The sequence below is a fragment of the Carcharodon carcharias genome, chromosome 4 (assembly GCF_017639515.1).
Source record: "Carcharodon carcharias isolate sCarCar2 chromosome 4, sCarCar2.pri, whole genome shotgun sequence".
In the NCBI taxonomy this organism is placed as follows: domain Eukaryota; kingdom Metazoa; phylum Chordata; class Chondrichthyes; order Lamniformes; family Lamnidae; genus Carcharodon; species Carcharodon carcharias.
Window position 1 is genome coordinate 132364337 of NC_054470.1, and position 25447 is coordinate 132389783.

Below are 25447 nucleotides of genomic sequence, written 5' to 3' on the forward strand. Positions count from 1 at the left end.
AAGTTATCCTGTTTGATTGATATCAGAAACACTGCACTCTTACCACCCGTTCCATCTCTATCCTCGCTGCTGAGTTAAACTAAGACTGCAGCTTTGATGTCCTCTTCAACGATGGACTGATAAAAATGGGCAAGGCTATGAAAATAACTAAATACAACGATGATCATTTAAAATTGGAAGCTTTTCAGGGACTAGAAGTCAATGTAGGTTAGCAAGGTCAGAGATGATAAGTAAGCATGATGTGGTAGGGCTTAGGATATGGGCAGCAGAGTTTTAGATGAACTAAATTATCTTTCTTTTGCTTATAGGATGATGCTGCTGCAGGAACAAAGTCCACCAAAAGGAAATTGAAAACAGAAAAAGAAAATGAAGAGAAAGTAGAGCAAGAAATTGTAATTAAGAGAGAGGCTGAAGAGAAAGAAATCAAAAAAGAGCCAAAAGAAACAAGAAAAGACAAAAAAGAAAAGGATGAAAAGAAAGAAACAAGAGAGAAAGATGTCAAGAAAGAAATTAAAGAAAAGGAGGATAAGGATAAAGAACCCATTTATAAAGATAAAGAAGTAAAAGAAGAGAAGGTAGAATTATATTTAACAATATGGTTGATATGTATGCAGAATACACGTGATATGTGTGCAAAATTTTACTCTAAATATTAGTTGCATTAAATAGTAAATTTCAATAAATCCTACTTATAGAAGAAAATAGTCCTATGCTTGCTGTGTTGAATTACATACTAGTGTGTTACATGTGTTTTATTCCTCCAAATATAGTGATGCAGCTTTAGTACGGTGTGGAATTGTAGGAATTTCGCCAAATGGCTACCACGATTTGGAGATTTTGAATTACCCACACAATTTCATAGCTTGATTTCCATGTCATAGTATGCAGCTGAGTAACATAGCATGGATTAGCAGGGAGGGGATACAAATATTGGAGCCTTTGTTTGAAGGTTGGGGAGAGATTAAAAATAATTGCAGTGAAAGGGAAAGTCTCATAGAAAGCTCAAGTGAGAGTAAGGAGAGACACACCTTAAAGGGCAAATAGGTAACAGGCTAAAGAGGATACTGAAGGATAGGAAAAAAGAAGCAAATTGATTATAGAAGGATAGTAGTTGAAGTGTTTATTTGTAAATGTAGAAATAAAGTTGAAGAACTAGAGTTGCTAATTAGAATGCAGGGACTTGATAGCGTAGCTTTGACAGAAATTAGACTTCAGCCGAGGAAGGACCAGGATCTAAATAAAATTTTCAGTAGATGAAGAAGAGAGAATGGGGTGGCTTTATTAATTTAAGACACAACTGCAGCTGAAGAAATACAATTTCTTGGTAATAGTGCTGAGATGGAGCCTGTCTAGACTGAGTTCAGAAATAATAAAGGATCTGTTACCATAATGGGGGTATATAGACTGTTGAAAGGAACTAGAATAAGAATTTATCAAAGTTTACAGCAGTAAGAAGGTTGCAATAATGGTGGATTTTAACTATCCTAAAGAAGACTGGGCTAATTAAAACAAAGGTTTATGGTGAAAATGGGGAAAATATTTTACAGGTACATTCAGAACTGTTTTCTTAATCAGGCTTTTAGATGTCAACAATGAAGGGTGGCTCTGGGAGCAAAGCAGGGGGAGTAAACAACCAAAAGATCAGAGAATGCGTGCAAATAATGATTACAACCTGATTCAGTTTATATTGTAAATGAATAGCAAAAAAAACAAAGATAATGGTTTTGAACTGGACTTGAGTTATTTAAATAGGATAAAAAGGGACCTGTCTTACATACAGTTGGTTGGAAATATTGGCAGATCAAACAACAGAGCAGTAGCAAAGTAATGGTGATGCATCAATGGCTGACAGTGCATGTATTCAAGAAATTCAGGTTCAAAAGAGCGTATGATAAGTATAGAGGGATAATCAGACAAAACTGTGAAAAATGTTAAAGTACTTAAGTACCACAAAAGAGGCAGAAAAACACCAGTGTTCTTACATTATGAAATGCATGACTACAAATGATGTAGCAACGCACAGATTGTAAAATAAAGGCTTAGATTTTTTTGGTGAAACTATCAGCATTTGCCATCATTATTATGAAGCTGACAGAAGCTCTGGACTTTGCACGTGCACAGTTAAAAGCACAAAACCAGAAGGTGCTGTCAATATTTCTCTGCTATTTTAGAGTATGCTGTTGAAGTCACTGCAGTCTATAGTAAATTAGAAATCACTGAACTTCCCCCTTTACGCTTTAATATTGCACCTTGTTAAGTGAGGTGTAATTGGATTTTTAATGGCGAACTAAGTCAATTATTACAGAAGAACCTCTCCGGCCCTGGAAAAACTAATTTTATATTTGTGTGATGTCAAATTTTTCCGTTCTGATATTTCCAAGTTTTATATTTTTAAAAGCTTGTTTAGATAGTTCAAGTTTGTTGTGAATTTCTCAATTATTTATTCGCTCTTGTTAAAATTTAAATGGAAATGAAAAGTAATCCGAGCACTTTAACTTCCTTTTGTTGCTTGTGAGCATACTTAAATGGGACTGTTGCTTATCCTACTTGAGGACGTCACTGTGGCTGGATGCATAAAGACTCCTTTGACATGGTGCCAGGTTCAAATTAATATTAGGAAAGGGGAAACCCACACCACAGAGATGGTTAGATCTTTGTGGTCAACTTTCTTTGAGGTCATCGATGAGCACCATCGCTTCACTGCTGAATATAAAATCCAGGCCAATGTGGAAAAGAATTGGATGTATTTGGAAAATATAAAGTGATTCAAGGGAAGAGCAAGGAAATGAAAGTTGATAGCTCCAGGTGAAAAACAATTTCTGCTATAAGGTGTGTGAGGGTTGAATAGCCTCTTGTTCTGTAATTTCCGTGAACTTGGTGCTTTCCTCTTTTGACTGATGCTGCCACTAATGGGTCACTGGTTGATGTAGGTAATTGAAACGAAATCAGAGATGAAGGAGAAACCTAAAAAGACTGATGTCCCAGTTCATATTACAGCAAGCAATGATCCTGTTCCCATTACAGAAGAGGCAGAAGAACTTGATCAAAACACATTTAGTATTGTAAGTATAAGTATTGATGGCCTCTGTTGATGTTTAAGATACATTAAAGTTTGCTGTTTCTTAGAGTTCCAGATGAAAGCACTTAACTGTGCCATGAGCAATGTTAATTTGATTCTGTTTCCTTAGACATGTTTTCCCTTTTATTTCTGTTATTATTTAGTTGGAGATTGACTGAATTGGTGGGAATTGTGTTTCCAACTGCAGCTAGTTATTGGAGCAAGCTTGGCAATTTGCATTACTGATATTAGAAGCGTTTGAAAAATCTCTGCAGGTGATAGGACAAGCTGATGAGCTAGTTTTAAAAACTGGGGCCCTTGGCCTTATAAATACAGGCATATAGTGCAAAAACAAAGACATGATGCTGAATCTTTGTGAATCAATGATCAGGTCTCAGCTGGAGTATTGTGCACAATTCAGGCACCACACTTCAGGAAGGATGTCAAGTTCTTGGAGGAGGTGCAGCTGAGATTTACTCGAACAATACCAGGGATGAGGAACTTCAGTTATTTGGAGAGACGAAAGAAGCAGCTCTCCTTAGAGTAGAGCAGGTTAAGGGAGACCTAATAGGGGCAATCAAAATTATGAAGAGCAAATCAGGAGAAACTGTTTCCATTGGCAAGAGGGTTGATAACCAGAAAACATAAATTTAAAAATATATTTGATAAAAGAAATAGGGAAGGTGGGGTGGGGGGAGGGTGGAGATATTTTTATATGTACAGCAATTTATGATCTAGAATACACTGTTTGAAAGGTGGAATGGAAGCAGATTCATTCGTAACTTTCAAAACTAAACTGACTTGGAACTCTCTCGCCTTTCCTTAACTGTCACTGAGTCAAAAATTTGAAACTCCCCTCCTAACAGCACTGTGGTGTATCTATGCCAGATAGACTGCAGCGGTTTAAGAAGGCGGCTTACCACCACCTTCTCAAGGACATTTAGGGTTGGGGCAACAAATACTGGCCTAGCCAGCAACACTGACTTCCTGTGAATGAATTTTTAAAAAGGATATAAACTTGAAAGGTTAAAATCTGCAGTGCTTTAGAAAATGAGCAGTGCAGTGAAACTATCCTTGTAATTGGATAACTTAAAGAGCTGCCACAGGCTAGATAGGTTGAATGGCCTTCTGTGCTCTGGTTCTACTATTGGCAGCTAGTAGTAGAAATAATTGCGACTTTGCCATGTCGTTTGGACTTCAAGAATATTTCAAGCCTGCACCAAGTAAAAACACAAGAGCTGACTCCCTTTGTCAAGTTCAATACAGAATATTGCAGCTAGCCCAAGACACCTGCATCCAAAAGGACATTCTCGCTTACTACAAAGTACAAAAGTTGATTAACTATATCTTTCTACAAAGAGCAGAATGGAGTATGTTGATTGAATTATTCCTTGCAAAGAAATTTGATGCTTCCCCATCCCAGTTTTGTTTGAAAAGGATGTTAGTAATAAAAATGTATGCTGCCCCAAATAAACTATTATCAAGGTGTAACCTTGTGGAAATCACCCAATACAAATTTATTTTCCTCCTTGCTTCATGGATTTTAATTAGAAAAGAGTCAGCTCGCTCCTAGCTTGACTCTCTTATTTGAGGACAAGCACTTGGAACTGGTCAGGGAACCAACTCCATGAAGGTTTCTACTAGCTGAATATGCAGCAGTTCTCAACGGGTACTCTGTTCCTCTTGGGATAATTGGTTTCATAGCAAGTCCAAGGTCAACCTTAGGTGTTGCACTCTTTTTACTAAATGAGTCACACATGTGAAAATGAGTGCCAGACGCCCTTTAAGGGAGTCACAGATATGAAAGTGCGGTATTAAAATAGCTATTGTCATGTCACATGCCTGTATTACATAAGCAATGGGAATGCAATTTTATTTCTTGTCCACCATTGCAATAGCTCCAAATCAGTCACTATTACTTATTACTTATGCTTTTTCTCAGTGTAAGGAAAGAATGAGACCTGTAAAGGCGGCATTGAAACAGTTGGACAGGCCTGAGAAGGGCCTCTCAGAGAAGGAGCAGCTGGAGCATACCAGGCAGTGCCTGATTAAAATCGGAGACCATATCACTGAGTGTTTGAAAGAGTACTCAAATCCGGAACAAATCAAACAATGGAGAAAGTAAGCAATTTCAGCCATTCCTTCAAAATCGTTACATAAAACTAAAGAGTTAAGTAGTCAATGGGAAACAAATCACATGAATGTTTCCTGCTAAGATTGAGAGTTTCATAAAGTTATACACCATGCCTGTAACTTCTGAGCTCCGGGGCAGTGTATCTGGTGGGGTACCCCACACCTCCATGTGGACTGCCCACAGGACTTCCCCATTGCTACCCCCCGACCCCACCCCAATGTCCATGGTCCCGTCCCGTCCCCCCCCGAACCCCCACAGGAACCTCCCAACCCCCTAAATCCTCCCGATTGCCTCCATGGGACGCCCCTCCGACTACCCTCCTCCCCTCAATCCGACCTCACCCTGCAACACCAAATCCTACCCATTTACTTTATGTACTTACCTTCTCCCTGGTTTGCTAAAGTGGCTGGACCTTTAAACTTAACTGGTTTGAGGTAGCTAGTACTGTAAAGAAAGGAATGTGGCTTAATAACCGTCGACTGAGCTGCCCTCGACTGTAGGTCCTGGGAACCTGCTATGCTGGAGTGATCTTGCCCAGCCTGAGTCAGAAGTTCGGGTGAGATTGGAGCGGTTTCATTTTAAGATAAGAAAATAGAAGCAGAGTGGCAAACTGACTCAATTGCCACTCCACTGAAAGTAATGTATTCACTTTTGAACACTGAAAGAAATGTATTCACTTTTCTGGGTAACTATAGCAGAGCCCCACAGGCCTCCCCAGTCATAGCAGTGTTTTCATCATAAATCTTGAAAACAAGTTAGAGGTTTTGGTGTTCAAGACAAGTAATAATCCTTGGGGACAATGATCAAAAAAGAAAACAGCAAAATCTGTTCAATGGTGACAATTTAATAAGTACAGAATAAGCATTGTGCTTATGTTGACCGCACAACCCGCAAAGTCTGAAGTCATATTATATTTTTTAGTAAAGTGCTGCTTAAAAGTGGATTTTTTAAATGACACTTGTTGAAGTGGAAACAACATGCTGCCTATTCATGAACAAAGATGTTCCCACTCTACAACAGTGACTATACTTCAAAAAGCACTTAATTTGGCTTAAAATGCTTTGAGATGTCTGGTTTCCTGAAAGCATAGAAACAGAGAAAATAGGATTATGAGTAGGTCATTCGGCCCTTCGAGCCTGCTGCGCTATTCAGTATGATCTTCGCTGATCCTCCATCTCAATGCCATAATCCTGCTCGTTCTCCCCATATCCCTTGATGCCTTCAGAGTCCAGAAATCTATCTACTTGCTTCTTAAATATATTCGGTAACTTGGCCACCACAACTTTCTTTGGTAGAGAATTCCACAGGTTCACTACCCTCTGAGTGAAAAAGTTTCTCGTTACCTCAGTCCTAAACGGCCTACCCCATATCCTGAGCCTGTGACCCCTTGTTCTAGACCCCCCCAGCCAGAGGAAACATCATCCCTGCATCCATTCTGTCCATCCCTATCAGAATTTTATACGTTTCAATGAGATCCCCTCTCATTCTTGTAAACTCCAGTGAATACAAGACTAGTCAGCTCAATCTCTCATATGACAATCCTGCATTCCCAGGGATCGGTCTGGTGAACCTTCGCTGCACTCTCTCTGTGGCAGGTATATCCTTTCTTAGTAAGGAGTCCAAAACTGCACAAAATACTCCAGGTGCAGTCTCACTAATGCCCTGTACAGCTGCAATAAGACATCCTTGTTCATGTACTCATGTCCTCTCACAATGAAGGCCAACATACAATTTGCCTTCTTAACTGCTTACTGCATCTGCATGCTTGTTTTCAGTGATTGATGTACAAGGACACCCAGGTCCCTTTGTACATCAACATTTCCCAATCTATCACCATTTAAATAATTCTCTGCCGTTCTGTTTTTCTGACTGAAGTGGATAACTTCATACTTACCCACATTATATTTTATCTGCCATGTATTTGCCTGCTCACTCAACTTGTCTAAATCGCCTTGAAGCGTCTTAACACCCTCCTCATCGCTCACGTTCCCACTGATCTTCGTGTCACCAGCAAACTTGGAAATATTACATTTGGTTCCCTCATCCAAATCATTGATGTATATTGTGAATAGCTGGAGCCCAAGCACTGATCCCTGTGGCATTCCACTTGTCACCACCTGCCACTCTGACCAAGAACCATTTATTCCTACTCTGTTTCCTGTCTGCTAACCAATTCTCAATCCATGCGAATATATTACCCCCAATCTCATGTGCTTTAATTTTACACACTAACCTCTTATGTGGGACTTATCAAAAGCTTTCTGAAAATCCAAATACACCACATCCACTGCTTCTCCCTCACATACTCCAGGAATTCATCCGCCGCAGTATCATTGCTTATTTGGTTTGCCCAGTCTATATGTAGATTAAAGTCACCCATGATTACTGTAACACCCTTGTTACATGCATCTCTAATTTCCCGTTTAATGCTGTCCCCTACCTTATCACTACTGTTTGGAGGCCTATAGGCTACTCCCACTAATGTTTTCTGCCCCTTGTTTCTTCTTAGCTTCACCCTGACTGATTCTACGTTAGATTTTCTGATCAATATCCTCACCCACTACTGCACTGATTTCATCCTTAACTAACAACGCCACCCCTCCTTTTCCTTCTTGTCCTTCCTGAATATCGAGTACTCTTGGATATTCAGTTCCCAGCCGTGATCGCCCTGCAGCCATGTCTCCGTAATCGCAATCATATTGTACCCATTTACATCTATTTGCGCTGTTAATTCACTTTCCTTACTGCGAATGCTCCATGCATTCAGATACAGTGCCTTTAGACTTGCCTTTTTAACATTTTTACACATTTTTTTTGTACTATGACCCAATTTGCTGCTAGCCCTTGTTTCCTATGCCTTCCAGTTTTGCTTTCTACTTTTCTATCTTCCATCCCTATCTTTGTTCCCCTCTTGTATCTCCTCGCTCAGGTTCCCATCCCCCTGTCAGTCTAGTTTAAACCCTCCCTCACAGTACTAGCGAATATCCCTGCGAGGAAATTGGTCCCGGTCCTGCTGGGATGCAACCTGTCCAGCTTGTACAGGTCCCATTTTCCCCAGAATCGTCCCAATGCCTCAGGAACCTAAGTCCCTCCCTCCTAGACCATCTCTTCAGCCACACATTCATCTGGCCTATTCTCCTATTCTTGATCTCGTTAGCACGTGGCATTGGGAGTAATCCTGAGATTACTACCTTTGAAGTCCTACTTTTTAATTTATTTCCTAGTTCCCTATATTCTGCTTTCAGGACGTCATCCCTCTTTTTACATATGTCGTTGGTACTGATGTGGACCACGAGCTCTGGCTGTTCACCCTCCCCCTTCAAAATGTTCAGAAAGTGCTATATGAATGCAAGGATTTTTATGGTTTATATGTAGGCAGTTCCTCTTGAGAATTTTAAGTTGAAATAAATGTTTAGCACTTCAAGTGAGGTTCTTTATTAAAACCTAATATTTAAATGCTTGAGCCTTTATCTGAGATAGGATTAGCACCTCTTTACTTATAACTGGTCTTCTGTAATATCTGTTGAGTAGATGTAAATAATATGGTAGAATTTCAACTCCTTACTGCAACAGACCATTAGGAATAAAGCAAACAAACAACTTAAATTTGACAATATTGATACCGTATAACCTTTCAGGCAGAAATTAGCTTTTGGCTTAATGATAGATCCCTGCCTGTAAGTCAGGAGGTTACAGGGTAGATGGAAGTGTAAAATTACGAAGAGATATTGATAGGTTAAGTGATTCGACAAAACTGTGCCAAATGGATTTCAATTTAGGCACATCTGAGGTCATCCGCTTTGAACCGAAAAAGAGTAGAACTGTGTACTTACTAAATGGTGAGGAGCTGAAAACAGTGGAGGTCATAAAATGTCACGAACAGGTATAGAAGAGAATAAAAAAGACTTATGGAATGCTAGCCTTTTTTTCCAGAGCATTAGACTGCAAGGGGGTAGAAGTCATTCTTCAGCTGAGCAAAGCCTTGGTTAGACCACACCTGGAGTACCGAGAGTAGTTTTTAGAAGGTTATGGATTGATTTAGTGGAAGTTTTCAAGATATTAAAAGGGACAGATAGGATAGGTTGGGAGAAACTGTTTCCATTAGCTGGGAAGTCAAGGTCTAGGGGGCATAAGCTAAAAATTAGAGCCAAACCTTTCAGGAGTGAAAGTAGGAAATACTTCTATGCACAAACTGTGCTAGAAGTTTGGAACACTCTTCTGAAAACTGCAATTGATTCTAGGCCAACTGTTAAATTTAAAACTGAGACTGATAGGTTTGCTATGAATATGGTTACAACAATGGAAGGAGCATTCACTTCTCAGACTGTTAGTCGGCATACAAATCTGTCCACTACAGCATATTATTCTCCACCTTCAATGATTATTTTAAGTGATGTATTACTTATCAATTATTTAGGATCTAAGCCAATGTTAGTGCCATATGCACTGAGCAGGATGGCAAAGGATGTATGTGTATTTACATTTTCTTATTGTTCATGTTAGCCCCACTAACTCCCCACCCCCTGAAGTAACCATTGCATTAGTACAGTTTTTGTTTACAAAAAAACTCTTTTTCTGCTGACCAGGTGAGAGATGTAAACTCTGAGGATTGGAATTTGTTCTATTTCCTACACCCAATATCCACATCAAGCTCCTCCCAGGTTGAGCAAAGCACAGCTAAAGCAGAGCAAGGCACATTTCACTTTGCCCCAATAATGGTGCATTAGTCTCAATATCAGACACCCACCTTGACTTGCACTGTTTGGCATTATTTTTTCCATTTCCTCCATTCGACAGACGTAATCTGTCTGAGTAATATTGTCAATTGCATTAAATTAAATTTTGATTTCTCAGTAACTAGAAAATATGCCACGTTTATTTCACATAAAATTCTTAGCGAGTAAACAAAGAGAATGTTCATCCATTAATATGAGCTGGATTTGAATCCAGATGCCAAAAGTGAAAGCCCAGTGCTCTGATCTCTCAAGTCAGTAGAGCTTAAATGTTTGCACTTTTGACATGTCACATCGTCGCCTAGTGAGTCAGCAGTGATTGTAATGAACTTTGTTAATGTTGTCTTCTGTTAATCCTACGTAACCCTATAATCCCTGACTTTATTTCTAGAAATCTCTGGATCTTTGTTTCGAAGTTCACAGAATTTGACGCAAGAAAGCTACACAAACTATACAAGCATGCAATCAAGAAACGACTGGAGAACTCTCGGGTATGAGAACGTTGATTCATGTGAAAAAAAAATATTTTTATCAGAATGTTAGATTCTTGGTGGGTCAAGAACTCATTTGACCTCATTTTGCTGGATGGATTTATTAAACTCTCCTTTAAATAAAAGTATCATTTGCATTTTACACCTGCTTCTCCCACCAGTCCCTCTCCTGTGTCCTTTTCATTTTCATTTTAATTTGGCTTTTTTCACCTCATCTTTTCTCTCTCGTTTTTAAAACAAGTAACTTTAAAACCCTTCCTGCTGTTCTTATCATTCGTTTGAAGATGAGAGCAACTTTCAAAGCTGAGTTCTCATTGGTGAAAAAAGAGTTCAAAAGATTTAATTCAGCCAATTAAGGATCAAAGACTGAATATTGACCGGGGGATACTGCGTGTGACCAGGTCGGTCTTTGTCATGAAAAATTGCATTAAACTGGAAAAGGCTGCTGAAAGAAGGGCATGCCCATTGGTAGCCCACAGAGCTCAATAACTCCTGAATATTTAAACATGCAGCTAATAAACTGAAGTAAGGGTTAAGGGTTGTTAACAATCCTCATTTAAAATTACTTAAATAAACAATCAATTGTTTAGAGCTACAATGCATTAGAAAATTATTGTGTTAAGAAAATATGATAGTATTGGTTAAGAGAAAAAATATTGGACAAATTTTGCCTATTCGTTCATAGACATATCACAACTTTGTCTATTCCATGGAATATTATTTAATCTCTTAGAGCAAAGTAACCACTAGCTTTGTAAAACATCAGTTTCTGCCTAATCTGCATTTTCATGGTTCCAGTAGCCACGATGATCATCTACATCTGTCTGTACTAAAAATCAGCAACATTGCTAATTAAGCAAAAGGGTTTCTATTTGAGAAGTTATTCTCTCCTTTCCCTTTTCTAGTACTGAGAATCTTGCTATATATTTATAACATTTTCCATTTATATTTCAAATTTGCATTATTTTTATATTTTCTTTATTTCATAACAAGGTTTAGTGACTGATTAAGCCAGATGATTCTGAGGGCTTTTTGTATTTCAGGATCACATTCTACAAACTAACCTTTCTTTTTATCTCTCTCTCTCATTACATATTTTGGCCTTCTTAATTTTTTGTGCCCTAAGTTATTTCTTGGACTTCAGAAAGAAAAACGGAAAGAAATTGCATTTTATATTGCGACTTTCACAACCTCAGAACATCCCAAAGACCTTCACACCCAATAAGTGTTGCAAAGCGTGGTTATCTTTGTAATGTAGGAAGTGTGGCAGGCAATTTTTTACATCCCTCAAACAGCCATACAATAAATACAAGATAATCTGTTTTAATGATAGTTGAGAGAGTAAAGCCTGACAAAAAATCTGGAGTGGAGCCTAAAGGTGGGCTCATGTCTAAATATGTCAACTTTTTGCAACTCCTGCAACCAAGCCGGTACCAAATGTAGTGCTGTACGTTCCTTTGAACTTAACCGGCAGGTTGTGAGGGGGACCCTGATGTTTGGGCAGCCTTGGATTTTGATAAATTTTGACCAGACTTACGCCCTGGACAGGATGCTCCAGTATTACTGCAGAGCATTACGAGTGATAAGCCCAATTCAATTTACTTGGCGAACAGGTGCTGCGGGCTGCCTCTGCTGGTGGGAAGGCCTATCGTGTCCCACTGGTCAGCCACCGCCCACCTTGAGTCGGGCACCCTCGACTAGTAAGAAACTGTCTCGACGTGGTCCATCTGTATCGATAGATGCTTAAAGCTTAGATTTTCTACTCAATGAGCACACGGAATCCATCACACAAAGCAAACAAACAAAAAGAAAAAAGATGCCAACTCTTTGATTGGCAACCTGGAACATCAGGACCATATGCGCAGCATTGACAGATGACTCGCAGCTAGTCGATAACATGCACAAGACAAATGTGATTGACATGGAACATGATAGGCTGATCATAAACGTAGCTTCCCTACAAGAGACCAGACTCGTCGAGAGCGGATCACTGAAAGAAAAACATTACATGTTCACCTGACAGGGGAAAAGAGAGAGCGAGGGGTTGGCTTCGCTGTAAGGAACTCACTACTCTCGATGATCGAATCCTCCACAGATAGTTCAGAATCTGTTCTCTCCAACTGCCTCCCAGATCAAACAGAGCCAGTTAACCTCATGAGCTTCTGACGCTGTGCTCCACTATGGAGAAGAAAGACCAGTTCTATGAGGAGCATGACATTGCTATCAGCAGAATTCCTAAGTCGGAACATCTTTACAAACTGTGGATTTCAGTGCAAGAGTGGGCATGGACCATGAAGCATGGCCTTCCTGGCTTGGACATCATGGCCTAGGAAAGATAAATGAGAACGGTCAATGACTACTTGAGTTTTGCTGCTACCATGAGCTTTGTATAACTAACACCTTCCTTCGAAACAAACCATACCACGAGGTGTCCTGGAGATATATATTCAAGATCAGGCCATTGGCAGCAGCTAGATCTGATCATCACCAGGCATAGCTCTCTGAACAACATTCTCAACACACACAGCTACCATAGAGCTAACTGTGTTACAGATCACTCCGTGGTGTGCACCAGGGTTAGCATGTGACTCTTGAAGTTTCTTTTCATTCAAAGCAGAATTGCCATCCTCGTATCAATGTCAACTATTCTGCCTACCCAGATAAAAACAATTCCTCGATTCGATTGAACATGCACTCTCCTGTATTCCCTCACAAAGTGCAGAATTGAAATGGAACATACTTTGACGCGTCATTAACAATACTGAACTTTCAACATACAGGAAACAAAAGCGGAAAAGTGCTAACTGGTTTGAAGCTAACATCACTATGAGGTCTCTATACTGATCCCTGTGGTACACCACTCATTACATCTTGCCAACCTGAAAAAGACTCATTTATGCCTACTCTCTGCTTCCTGTTAGCCAGCCAATCTTCTATCCATGCCAATATGTTACCCCCTATACCATGAGCTTTTATTTTACTCAATGGCACTTTATCAAATGCCTTCTGGAAATCTAAGTACAGTACATCCACCGGTTCCCCTTTATCCACAGCACATGTTACTTCCTCAAATAACTCCAATAAGTTGGTTAAACATGATTTCTTTTGCACAAAATTATGTTGACTCTGCCTGATTACCTTGAACTTATCTAAGTGCCCTGCTATAGCTTCTTTAATAATAGCTTCTAACATTTTCCTTATGGCAGATGATAAGCTAACTGGCCTGTAGTTTCCTGCTTTCTGTCTCCCTCCCTTTCTAAATAATGGAGTTACATTTGCTATCTTCCAATCTAATGGGACCTTCCCTGAATCTAGGGAGTTTTCGAAAATCAAAACAATCAACTACCTCACTAGCCACTTACTTTAAGGCCCTAGGATGAAGTCCATCAGGACCCGGGCACTTTTCAGCCTGCAGCTCCAACAATTTACTCAGTACCACTTCTCTGGTGATTGTATTTTTCCTGAGTTCCTCCCTCCCTTCCATTTCCTGATTTTTAGCTGCTTTTGGGATGTTAATTGTGTTCTCTATGGTGAACACTGATGCAAAATACCTGTTGAATCAGTCTGCCATTTCCTTGTTTTCCATTATCAATTCTCCAGGTTCACTTTCTATAGGACCAATGCTCACTTTGTTAACTCGTTTCTTTTTAAATTATTTATAGAAACTCTTACTATCAGTTTTTTCTTTCTGGCTAGCTTTCTCTCTCACTCTAATTTTTCCCTCCTTATTAATCTTGTTGTCATCTTTTGCTATTCCTTATATTTTGTCCAATCTTCTGACCTTCCACCTATCTTTGCACAATGATATGCTTTTTCTTAAAGTTTGATACTATCTTTAACATTTCTAGTTAACCACGAATGTTGTGTCCATCCTTAGACTTTTTCTTACTCAATGGAATGTATATATTCTGTACATTCTGAAATATCCCCTTAAATGTTTGCCACTGCATCTCTATTCACCTACCCCTTAACCTAATTTGCCAGTGCACTTTAGCCAGCTCTGCTTTCATGCCCTCATAATTGCTCTTATTTAAGTTTAAAAACATTGTCTCAGACCCACTCCTCTCTCCGTCAAACTGAGTGTAAAATTCGATCATATTATGGTCACTGCTATCTAGGGGTGTCTTCAAAATGAGATCATTAATTAATCCCATCTCATTGCATAATACGAGATCTAGTATAGCCTGCTCTCTGGTTGACACCAGAACATGTTGTTCTAAGAAACTATCGTGGAAACATTCTATGAACTCCTCATCTAGGCTACCTTTGCCCATCTGACTGTTCCAGTCTATATGTAAATTAGAATCTCCCATGATTACCACCATGCCCTAATGACAAGCTCCCATTATTTCTTCCTTTATGCACCACCCTGCAATATGGTTACTATTAGGGGGCCTGTACACCACTCTCACAAGTACTTCTTGCCTTTACCATTTCTCATCTCTACCCAAACCTTTTCCACATCCTGGTTTCCTAAACTTAAGTCACCCCTCTCTATTCTGCTAATACCATCATTAACTAACAAAGCCACCCCTCCACCTTTTCCTCGCTTCCTGTCCTTCCTAAATGCCCTATACCCTTTAATATTCAGGTCCCAAGCCATGTCCTCCTGCAGCCATGTCTCTGTAATGGCTATCAAATCATACTTATTTATTTCTGTGTGTGCTCTCAGTTCATCTGTTTTGTTTCAAATGCTTTGTGCATTCAGCTACAGAGCCTTTAGTTTTACCCTTATTTTTATAACCTCTCGTCTCATCTGTTGATTTATGGTTAGATTTGTACTCTCTATCCCTTCCTGTTACGGTCTGTTTTTCATTTCCTATAATAATAACTTTCTCTTTTGCCTTGATTTACTACATCTTCCCAAATTTGATCCCTTGCCCCCACTACTTAGTTTAAAACCCCCTCTACTTCCCTAGTTATACAGTTTGCAAGAGCACCTGTCCTAGCGCAGTTCAGGTGCAGACCTGCCCAACGGTACAGGTCCCACTTTCCCCAATATTGGTGCCAGTGCCCCATGAACCAGAACCCACTTTTCCCACATCAGTCTTTGCGCCATGCGTTCATTTCTCTAATCTTCTTTGTCTTATACCAATTTGCACATGGCAGAAACCCTGTCTGTCATAGCAGAGCTGGATATTGAACCCATAGTGGAGGAACTTAACAAAGTTTTTGACTTGTTTGCCATGGGCAAAGCTCCAGGCGAAGATTCCGCACTGCCTGAACTCATGAAGCACCAGAAACTGGCTCTTGCAGCATCTGCACAAACTTCTCTGTCTGCTAGAAGGAGGGGGCAGTGCCCCAAGATATGGGTGAAGCAAAGATTATGACCCTGTACAAGAACAAGGGCGATAACAGAAATTGCAACAACTATCGAAGCATCTCCCCACTGAGCATGGTGGGAAAAGCATTTGCCTCTGTTGCGCTTGTCAGATTGCAGATCCTGAGCATCCATATCTCCATTACAAGGACATGAAGGTGGTGGACATTGATACTGACACCTGGGAGACACACGCTGACGACCGTGACCTCTGGAGGCTGGCTGTTTGGAAGGGCATTGGAAGAGAAGAGCAGAAAGAAAAAGCTTAGCTGGCTAAGAAGAGGGCCCAGAGAAAACAGAGGCCAGTGAATCCTGCACCTTCTCAGCCTTTTGTCGTCTTCTGCAGTAAATGCAGAAGTGACTGCCATGCCAGAGTGGGGCCCCTGAGCAACACCAGGCGATGCTTAACACTGAGTCGACTTCTACAGCGCAGACCATTGTCTTACAAGACAGAAGGCTGTCACTGAGAAATAAATGTTGGCCAGGACACTGGGAAGACTCTGCTGCTCTTCTTCAGATAGTATACGGGATCATTTACACCCACCAAAGAAGGCAGATAGGACTTTGATGGCTGTGAGCATTTTATGTTGAGACATCAGTGCCTGTCCCCCAGATGTCACTGTCATTGTTCACCTTCTTCTTATCTCGCTTGTAGGAGTCCTTGTGGTGGAGGTATAGACACCTCTGACTAAAAAAAATTCCTCTACTCCAATGATGTTAGCCTAGATCAGAAGTTGGCAAACATAACAAGAAGAGCCATTGTTAAAATTTAGTCAAAAACACAATATCTTAAGAGCTACAATGCTTTTAATCAAATACCAATAATAACATCAATTAAAGAGGGCATTTGATTATCAACAATATTTTAAAGGTTTTTGGAGAAAGTTGTTAAAATAAAATCTTTGTTATCCAACATGCTTGGGGAATGGGTGGTGCAGGTTAAACAAAAATGCCAATTAACAGAGAGTTGCATTACTCTGGACACAAGAAAGTGTGGTAGGTTCAGGCACAATAACCAAAATTGACCCATTAATTTAATAATTCCCATGTAAAACCTAATAACTTCTGCAGATTTATGATCTAATGTTGTTAGTTTTTTTTAAAGAATGCACCATCTGAACACTGAAAGTGATCAGCTTTTTAAAAAAAAAATAGCTGTCAGAAATTCCAGTTACCAGAGAATTCCAGTTGGTAGAGTGCTGGATAACACAAAGTTTACTGTAATTGAATGATGGTTTCTCACAAGTACAATGTTAATAAAAGTTTTTCAAAAAAAGAGAACAGGCCATTTAGCTACCCTTAAAATGGGTTTGGCTGATCAAGGTTGGGAGCCACACACAAGTCCTTAAAGAGCTGCATGCAGCTCCAGAATGAAGGTTATAGACCCCCTGGCTTAGATTGTGTACTCTGGAGTGGAGGTTGAGCCCATTACCTTCTGAGTCTGAGGTGAGAGTGTTACACTGAGCAAAGGTTGACAATTTAACATTAATTCCCTGAATCAACCTGTGTGCTTGTTTAGGAAAGAGGAGCTTAACAAAAGTAGTTAAAACTCTTGATGTGATACCAGTGTGCGAATTGGACACAAGACAAAAAAGGTCTACATAGAAAAAAGAAGGATCTGTTGCCACCTAGCACTTTACCACACCTCTCCAAAATGTCACAAAGTGTTCCTCGTCTAGCCAACTGTTGGTTGGAACAGGTAGAGTGGCCCTCAGATAAATGTTTGAAGTGAAATACGGCGCTGCAAGTAATGTAGCACTCCCTCAACACTGCACCAAAGTATCAAGCTGGCTCATGTATTTCAGTCCTAGGGTAGGATTTAAACCCATGACTTTGAGGCAATCATGCTGCAAACTGACACCATAAAAAACTTACTGAACATTAATAAGCAGCATTTGAAAGATAAGCAATTCTGATGTAACAGGATAATTTGTATGTGTTATGAAAACCCCTCTACTTATCAACTTGTTTGGATTCATTCTTTGTGTTCCATCATCTGTGTTTTATCTTTGCAGCATAATGATCAGCACAGCAGTAGCCTCAACATCCACAATGCCAAACACACAGGTGAGAATGTAGTTTACTTTCCCATTTCAATTGTGTTAGGTATTGAATTCTCTCTAAGCTAAATTGCAACCTTAAGGGAAAGGTCAGGCGTGACCCTTTAGATTGGTGGATAAAAATAACCATTTATTATTGTAAAAGAAACTTGAATCTGATAAAATCATGATTCCATTTTTATTAAACAGAATCTGAAAAACCTAAGGAGAATTCTCACAATGATGATAGCAGTAGGGATAGCCATTCATCTGAACGACACCACTCATCACATTATCACGACCATCACAGAGATCGGCACCATGGAGATTCCTATCGGAAAAGTGATTCCTCAAGAAAAAGACCATATTCCTCATTTAGTAATGGCAAAGACCACCGAGATAGAGATCATTACCGATCTGAAAGCAGGTAGGTTGAAGCAGTTGCATACTTTGAAAGGTACCACTTCAACTATAAAATACTTTAGCTTTTGAGGATTTTTGGAGTCTTGCCAGCTTTTAAGTTTAATGTGGAAAAGACTTGATTTAAATTGTTTTTTACGTTATTCAGCAGCGGGACTGCATGAAACAGTTTAGAAGTTGTTTGATGGGTTTGTGGACATTTGCTTTGTGAAAGTGGAGCAATTTAGTGCTTAAAGCTTAAAGACTTGCCAGCTACATAGAAGCACAGAAGGAGGCCATTCAGCCCATCACGTTACTATCAGTTAATATGGCTTGGTATAATTTGCATCAAATATTTATAGCATTTTTATCTTAAAAAGCGCAATGATCTTAGCCTCAACTCCTTAGGTGGCAAAACATACCATGCTTAACAATTCTAAACATTTCTTCTAACCTAATTCTCTTACTGGCCATTTCTAATTAATGACCCGTTCATTGGCACCTGAGCCAGAGGGAACAGTATTTCTCTATTCATCCTATCAAAAATCTTCATCATTATAAAACATCTATTAATCATCCCTGCTTCAGGAAAAATAGTCTCAAATCAGTCCTCATACCTATAGTTTCACATCCTAGTGAATCTAGGCTGTGTGATGAATTGCATTTATAGAGTGATCTCAGGGCGTCCCAATTGAATTATATTTTTAAAGTGTAATTGCTGTTGTAATACAGTGAAACACAGCAGCCAATTTGTAGATAAGGTCCCACAAACTACAATGAACCTTGGTTGACTTAGCAATGTGCCACATAATTATACTTAGATCAACACATTAAATGTTATGTTTTCCAATTTTACAGATACTACAGTGAAAGCAAGCACAGAAAGCTTGATGATCACAGAAATCGTGATCATCGGTCCAGCCTGGAGGCCAGTTCAAAGGAGAGTAGGTCACATGCAGATCACAGATCTCATTCAGATCACCGATCCAGTTCAGAGCATCGATCCCATTCAGATCATCGATCCAGTTCAGAATACTCAGGCCATCACAAATCCTCTAGGGATTATAGATACCACTCAGACTGGCCAGTGGACCACAGGCCATCTGGTAGTGGGCCAAGGTCACCCTTGGATCAGAGGTCCCCTTATGACTCCAGATCACCATTGGAACACAGATCTCCCCTTGAATACTCCTCTGATCACAAAAGTACCCCAGAGCACATCTGGAACAGCCGTAAAACATAACAGAGCATGTGATGCCCTGTCTTCACCCAATGCAGCCATAAAAAAGTGAACACAGTAAATGCCTTATGTGACTTAAAACGTGCAGACAAGAGCTGCTTCTCGAGCAGCAGTATTGTTACTCCTCCTTACAGGTTGCAAGTTTGTTATCTCAAGAAGAAAATATTTTTGTATTGAGGTTAATGCTGTACTGTGCTACAATCTCTGTGGCATGTTTTGTTCCTTTTTTTTTAAATTCAAAGATGGACATGTTTACTACTGCATATATCGGAAAACTGCCCCAAACACACTGGATCGTAGTATTCATTCTTCTCCAATCTGGACGCCTTCAGCCTAATCAACCTGAATTACGTGTTGAAGAACAACAAAATTTAAATCCATTTTAAGACAAGATTATGCAGGAACTTAGGGATGGAGTAAAATTTTAGGCTGTTCAAAAGGCAGAGGACTCTGGTTCACCTTCCAAAGTTATTTGTATTGAGTCTGTTTACATTTTACACTGCGACCATATTGCCCAGTTCTCGGCAAGCTTGAATATTTAAATTCTGTACTTACAACTGTAAAATATTTTTTTGTTGATCAATTGTAATGCCTTTGAAGATATACTACTGTAAATTATTGTAAATTTAGTGAATTGAATCTGAGCTTTTTTTCTTCTCAGGCTTTTTTGACAACTTTCCTTTCCCCACCAACTCAGGCCTTCACATCATGAGTATAAAATCCGTGTAGTACAGTTTTTAATTAATTGTCATTGATAAAATTGCTATTTAGAATGTAAAAGGGGAAAGGGAAGATCAGTTCCATTATATTTAGTCCTGTAGTGCTTTTTTTTATTGATAACTTGTATTAGAAATGTGTTTATTTACTTTAAAATGTCAGTGTTGTGATTGCTGTAGTAACTAAATAGTGCAAAGAAATTCCTTACAAATCCAGATGTCAGATTATAGTTTGAGATACATTTTATAAGCAGAGAGCAACTTCTTCCTCCCCTTAAGATCCCACCTGCAACAAGAACAATAAAGTGTGCTGAATTTGGTAACACCCCTATTCTTGTTTTCCCTATTCAAATGGGCAATAATATGAAATGATGTGCTATGCATTCAATGAATTTCCAATGTATTGGTAAACTGGGAAAACTAGATGTTGTTATAATGCACCCCAATGTAAATATATACTATATATTACAAATTAAATTTACAGATAAATGTGTGGATTTCTGACATCTTTTTCACCATGCAAGAAAAATGTCAGATTTGTACAAACCCAACAAATTCATAAGTCTCTCTTCCCATCCCTTTTGTTTTGCCAGAACGTATCAAAGACTTTTTAATAAAGTAATTTTGTAACTCTCCCATGCAAATGTGTGGTTCAAATTGGTAAGCATTGACAGCTGTGCCAAGTGATATTGGAGTAGAAAACATAACTGTGAATAAATAATTACACAGAACTGTTATAGAGATGTACATATAATTTTATATGCAAATATATTGTGATCTGAAAAATCTGTGATCTATGCCATTCAATCTCATATGCCCCACCCCTAAATGTGTGATAATTCAATGAGAAATGATCAACACCGTTCTTTTACTTAGGCACAAGAAGTATTTTTGTAGTTCCGTAAAATAGTTACATTAATGTGTTAAAGGGCTGGATAAATGATATTCTATTACATAACATAATTATGATATAGAATAAAATGTGGGAAGGCTGTACCTCAATCAAATGATTCTGATGATGTATTAAATGTTGAGACCAAATTTTTTCTTTGTCCCTGGGTATTGTTTGAAAGGCTGGGTAACTGTTGAGTATCACAGATGTTCTTCTAACTCTACCTGGGTTACGTGACAGTACCAACCAGTCACACAACCAATGAATAATCCATATCCTGAACCCACTGAATACTTACAAACACAAGCTGCTTTTGGCTCTTCTTTCAAATTATGTTCATCAGTAATCATGTTGAAGTAATTGTCTTCGAAACAATGGGCATGGATTCAGCGTACAAAGGAATACCTCATGCTGTGAAGTAATGCAGGTTTGTGGCACAACATTTGCAATAGCACAATTTTTTTAAACTTGGCAACAGTTGAATATTTTAAAGTAGAATAAGGTAAGGGTGCCAAAAGTGTAGAAATTTTTTTTCTTTAAATACTGTCCGAATGGTTAGTGCACTCTTGGTTTTATTCAGTAATTGAAGCATTTTGTTTGCTGTAAAATCTGTCCGGTTGATTCAGTTCTTACTGTTATTGTTCAGGTCAAGCCAAGATAGTAGATTTGATTAGCAGAGGAATTGGAGAGGCAATGCTTCATTAGCATTGGTTGGATCTTTTGTGGAATCATGTATGTAGTACACCACCTAATCATACGATGGCTATTGTAACTCTTGGTGTAATTAGACAGGTATATGCCAGAATGACACCACGTCACAGGAATCTGAATTCAACAATAAGTACTTTTGATGCTGCAGCATTCCGTGAGTGCTCTGCTGTGGGGCAGTCTGAACAATGCTTGTTTCGATCGAATCCAGAGATGAAACTATTACCAACTGACCTAAGCTGGAGCAGCAATTGTTTTTCAATTAGATCATTCACAGTGCATCACTATGTTATACAGGGAGCCTGCAGTTATTTGGTGATCTAAGCTGTAGTATAAGGCAGACAAGCAAGTTTAAGCCAGCTTTAAAAGAGAAGACCTCCCCGGGCCCCTATTGGATGCTGGTTTTGGAGGAGTAATGTTAATGGCCTAGGAGAAGATTACCATAGAATTTATGCCATAGAATTATAGAATACTATAGCACAAAATGAGGCCATTATCCATTGAATCTGCACTGGTTCTTTCAAAGAGCCATCCAGTTGATCCACTCATCTACTCTTTCCTATCTCTGGAAGCTCATGATACTTTAAAATATAAATCTGTGCTGAAATTAAGTATTGAATTGTACCAAACCAAAGAATTTATTCTGAATGTTTAATATTACACATAGCTAGGTCACTTCCTGATGGAATGACAGTGATTTTCAGCATCTTAGTAGATTTTCTAACACATTTGTGTTCAGTATTATATTTCCCAAATTTTACATTGCAATTTTTTTCCCACCTAAAAGTTAAGATGCATCCAAAATTTCTAAGTCTCTTATAGCATGAAAGTGAAGTCTGAATAAGCAACTGCAAAATGATAACATTATCTCAGGGATGTCATTTGAGATATCTTTCCAGATTTGATGTATAGGTGCCTACATTTCTTAGAAGCAAGCAACACGATCTGAGTTTTCACAAATAATGCTATCCTTAGTATCTCAAAATGAGTTTCCAGACCTACAATAAATACAATGTTGAATTACATGTATTTATTGAGTTCTAATTGATCTTGCATGAAATTGCTTACTGTCAAAAATGGAAAAAAATCATTTCTGCTCTTTTAAACAATCTGATTGTCTAAACACAGAAAACATGCATAAAGGTATGCATACAGAAAGGGAAACAATGTCAGGAGCACAGTGCAAGGAAAGGGCTTACACTTTCCATCTGTCTTTTAATTGCCTAGAACCGTCATCACCGTACTCTCCACGCGATCAAGATACTTAGGATTTCTGTGTTCATCAACAGGTTACACTTCTAAAATCATCTCAAAAAGGGACTTCTCGCGCCACTTTACAGGAAAGCAGATGGAGACTGATCAGGAGGTAGAAAGGGACAAAGTATAGGGAGACTTCACTGTCTGTTGTTAACTTCTCTGCTCTATTTTCTGTTTGCCTCTCTCTGACTGCTTAGCTTTTGTTCTAAAATTAGACTGACCACGTTTTGTAAAATATGGAATGAATTGGTGGCAATTAATAGAAACAAGTACCTAGTGCCCTCCGACATTGACAAAACACGTCATCCACACAAACTACAAAGACCATTTGTTCCAAGAGAGTGTTTCAACAATCTATCTTCCCAAGGATAATCCTACAATGAAACAAGGTACCAAAGGAAATAACCACAGCCCCATCACTTGAAATCTTCAAGGCCCATCATTAGATTATTTCCATTGTTTTCATTATCAGGATTACCATCTCAGATTATGCCTGGTTTAACTTGCGCAAACGATATAAATGTTGGCGGAATATAGATTTTAGTCATCGAAGTCAACACAAAGAAAGCAGAAGCAGTTTTCTAACATCTCACAAAACGTCTTCACCCAAAATAACTAATGCACCTTGCTAGCTGGCCGATTGGTACCAATGCAATGTGGATGAAGATAGGTCAGGCCACTTTCCTAAACTGGCACTTCAGGTGCATTACTTGTGATGTGGCAGGAGTACCAGGCACTTTCTGGGTATGAACAACAAGGATATAAAAAAGGGAGTATAGATTGCTGGTCTGTCAGCTATGAATAGGCCCAAACAGTGAGGGAAGGATAATTAACTAGAAACACTGATTTTTTTTTAAATTACAAACCGCACATTTTTAATGATAAATACTTGCAAATTGCACATTTAGATGAAGCAAATGCACATCTTATAATTCAGGCATTTATTTATTGGATGCTTACATAATTCTAGGCTAACACTCTCGTGTGCTTGGATTACATTATCTATGTATCCATTGATTTGGGGAAATGCTCAGTTTTAAATGCAGGAATCAATTCAATTAACTTTAGGAAATCTCCCCCCTGCACTCCTCATTTCCCAGCTGCTCTACCTCTACATTTTTATCAGCTCTCATTATTCTAAATCAAATGTTATTGATTGTGTGATCTATGTTTAACATCAGAATGCTGGTTGTATCTTTATAATAAAAACAATCTTCAAAAAAGCATTGATTATAAAACTGCATTATCCGCAGGACAAAAAGTTTGGAGTCCGTGAATGTGAAAAGTTGATTGTGTGTTGACAGATCTACAAGCTGTATTACGGAATAGAAGCACTGAAATATCTATATCTGCTTCAGTGCATAAATATTTTTAAGCAGTAGAATCTTTGCAGAGGATGCAGTGTAAAAAGAAGTGAAATTGCAATTTATTGGCCAAGATTCAATGCTCCAGCCTCCAGTAAATTCTGAAAATAGTATTTCCTACCAATTGTGCCTAGGTAAAAAATCTTCAAATTAAAAATGAATTAAAGGTATGAGGGTAGATGCTATGACAAATATTTGAGGATCAGTGTAGGGTTTTATCCTGGAGAATTCCTTTTGTCAATGTGGGTTATCAGTGTTAGGAGTCTTGTAAAATGCTTGTGTTTGAATAACCTTGTACTATATCTCCTGAAACACAAGCATATCACGAAGAGTGCTATAAATCATACGCAAGATGTATCTGGCAAGACACAACAGAAGGTTCTTCTCAGGAATCTCATTTCATATATGACCCTGCAAAATCAAAGAAAATATATGGCTTTAAATGAGGTTATTAAAGTGCTGGGTGAAAGGTGGTGACCCCATTTCTATTGCCACCTGAGCCTTTTTCTGAATGCTCAAAGCTTGTCATTTCAGGAGTAAATGTGAGGAGAGTTTTGCAGTATAGCAGTTCTAGTTTGCCACTTTAAATTTCTACAAAGATTATGCATTGCAGCACCACAGTGCCTCTAACAGGTGAGCACTGAATGGGAGATGATAATTATGTCTTAGCACTCTTCCACTCTGCTAGTAAGATTAACTCAATTACAGCTGGGTTCAGACCTCCAAGTCAGGTGTGTGAATATGATGCACCATCCAACTTATTCAGACCAGACAAGATTCAGTGAAGTGCTATGGAATATTTAATAATATATGTGAAAGCAAATTGTTTATTTTCTTTCGTACCTGTTAATTACTTTTTAATTAATTATTTTATAATTTTAATTAGTTATGACAACTGTTACAAAGACAAAAAGCCTTGTCATACGTGCCTTTATATCATTTGAGCAGCTTCTTGCCTCATTCCAGGGGAGCAATTGAATGACTAATCCTAACAGAATAATAGATGTAAATTTTCATGCCTGGGTTACACTTTACGTAATGCTGATAATTTTCAAAATGAGTAACGAGTATGGATGGGACTGATAATCCAATGTAT

The 25447-nt window shown here is 38.8% G+C and overlaps 1 protein-coding gene across 3 annotated transcripts in view; it reads left to right on the forward strand.

Moving 5' to 3' along the window:
* Window positions 1-21171, forward strand: part of chd1 (chromodomain helicase DNA binding protein 1) — a 203795-nt gene extending 182624 nt beyond the window's left edge. For all 3 annotated transcript variants that reach the window (XM_041185542.1, XM_041185544.1, XM_041185545.1), the window contains 7 exons: window positions 309-575; window positions 2931-3062; window positions 5001-5179; window positions 10317-10416; window positions 17752-17803; window positions 17986-18202; window positions 19033-21171. In XM_041185542.1, coding sequence (XP_041041476.1) covers window positions 309-575; window positions 2931-3062; window positions 5001-5179; window positions 10317-10416; window positions 17752-17803; window positions 17986-18202; window positions 19033-19417 — 1332 coding nt within the window. In that variant the 3' untranslated portion in view covers window positions 19418-21171. The remainder of the gene's footprint in view (window positions 1-308; window positions 576-2930; window positions 3063-5000; window positions 5180-10316; window positions 10417-17751; window positions 17804-17985; window positions 18203-19032) is intronic.
* Window positions 21172-25447: the final 4276 nt, after the last annotated feature.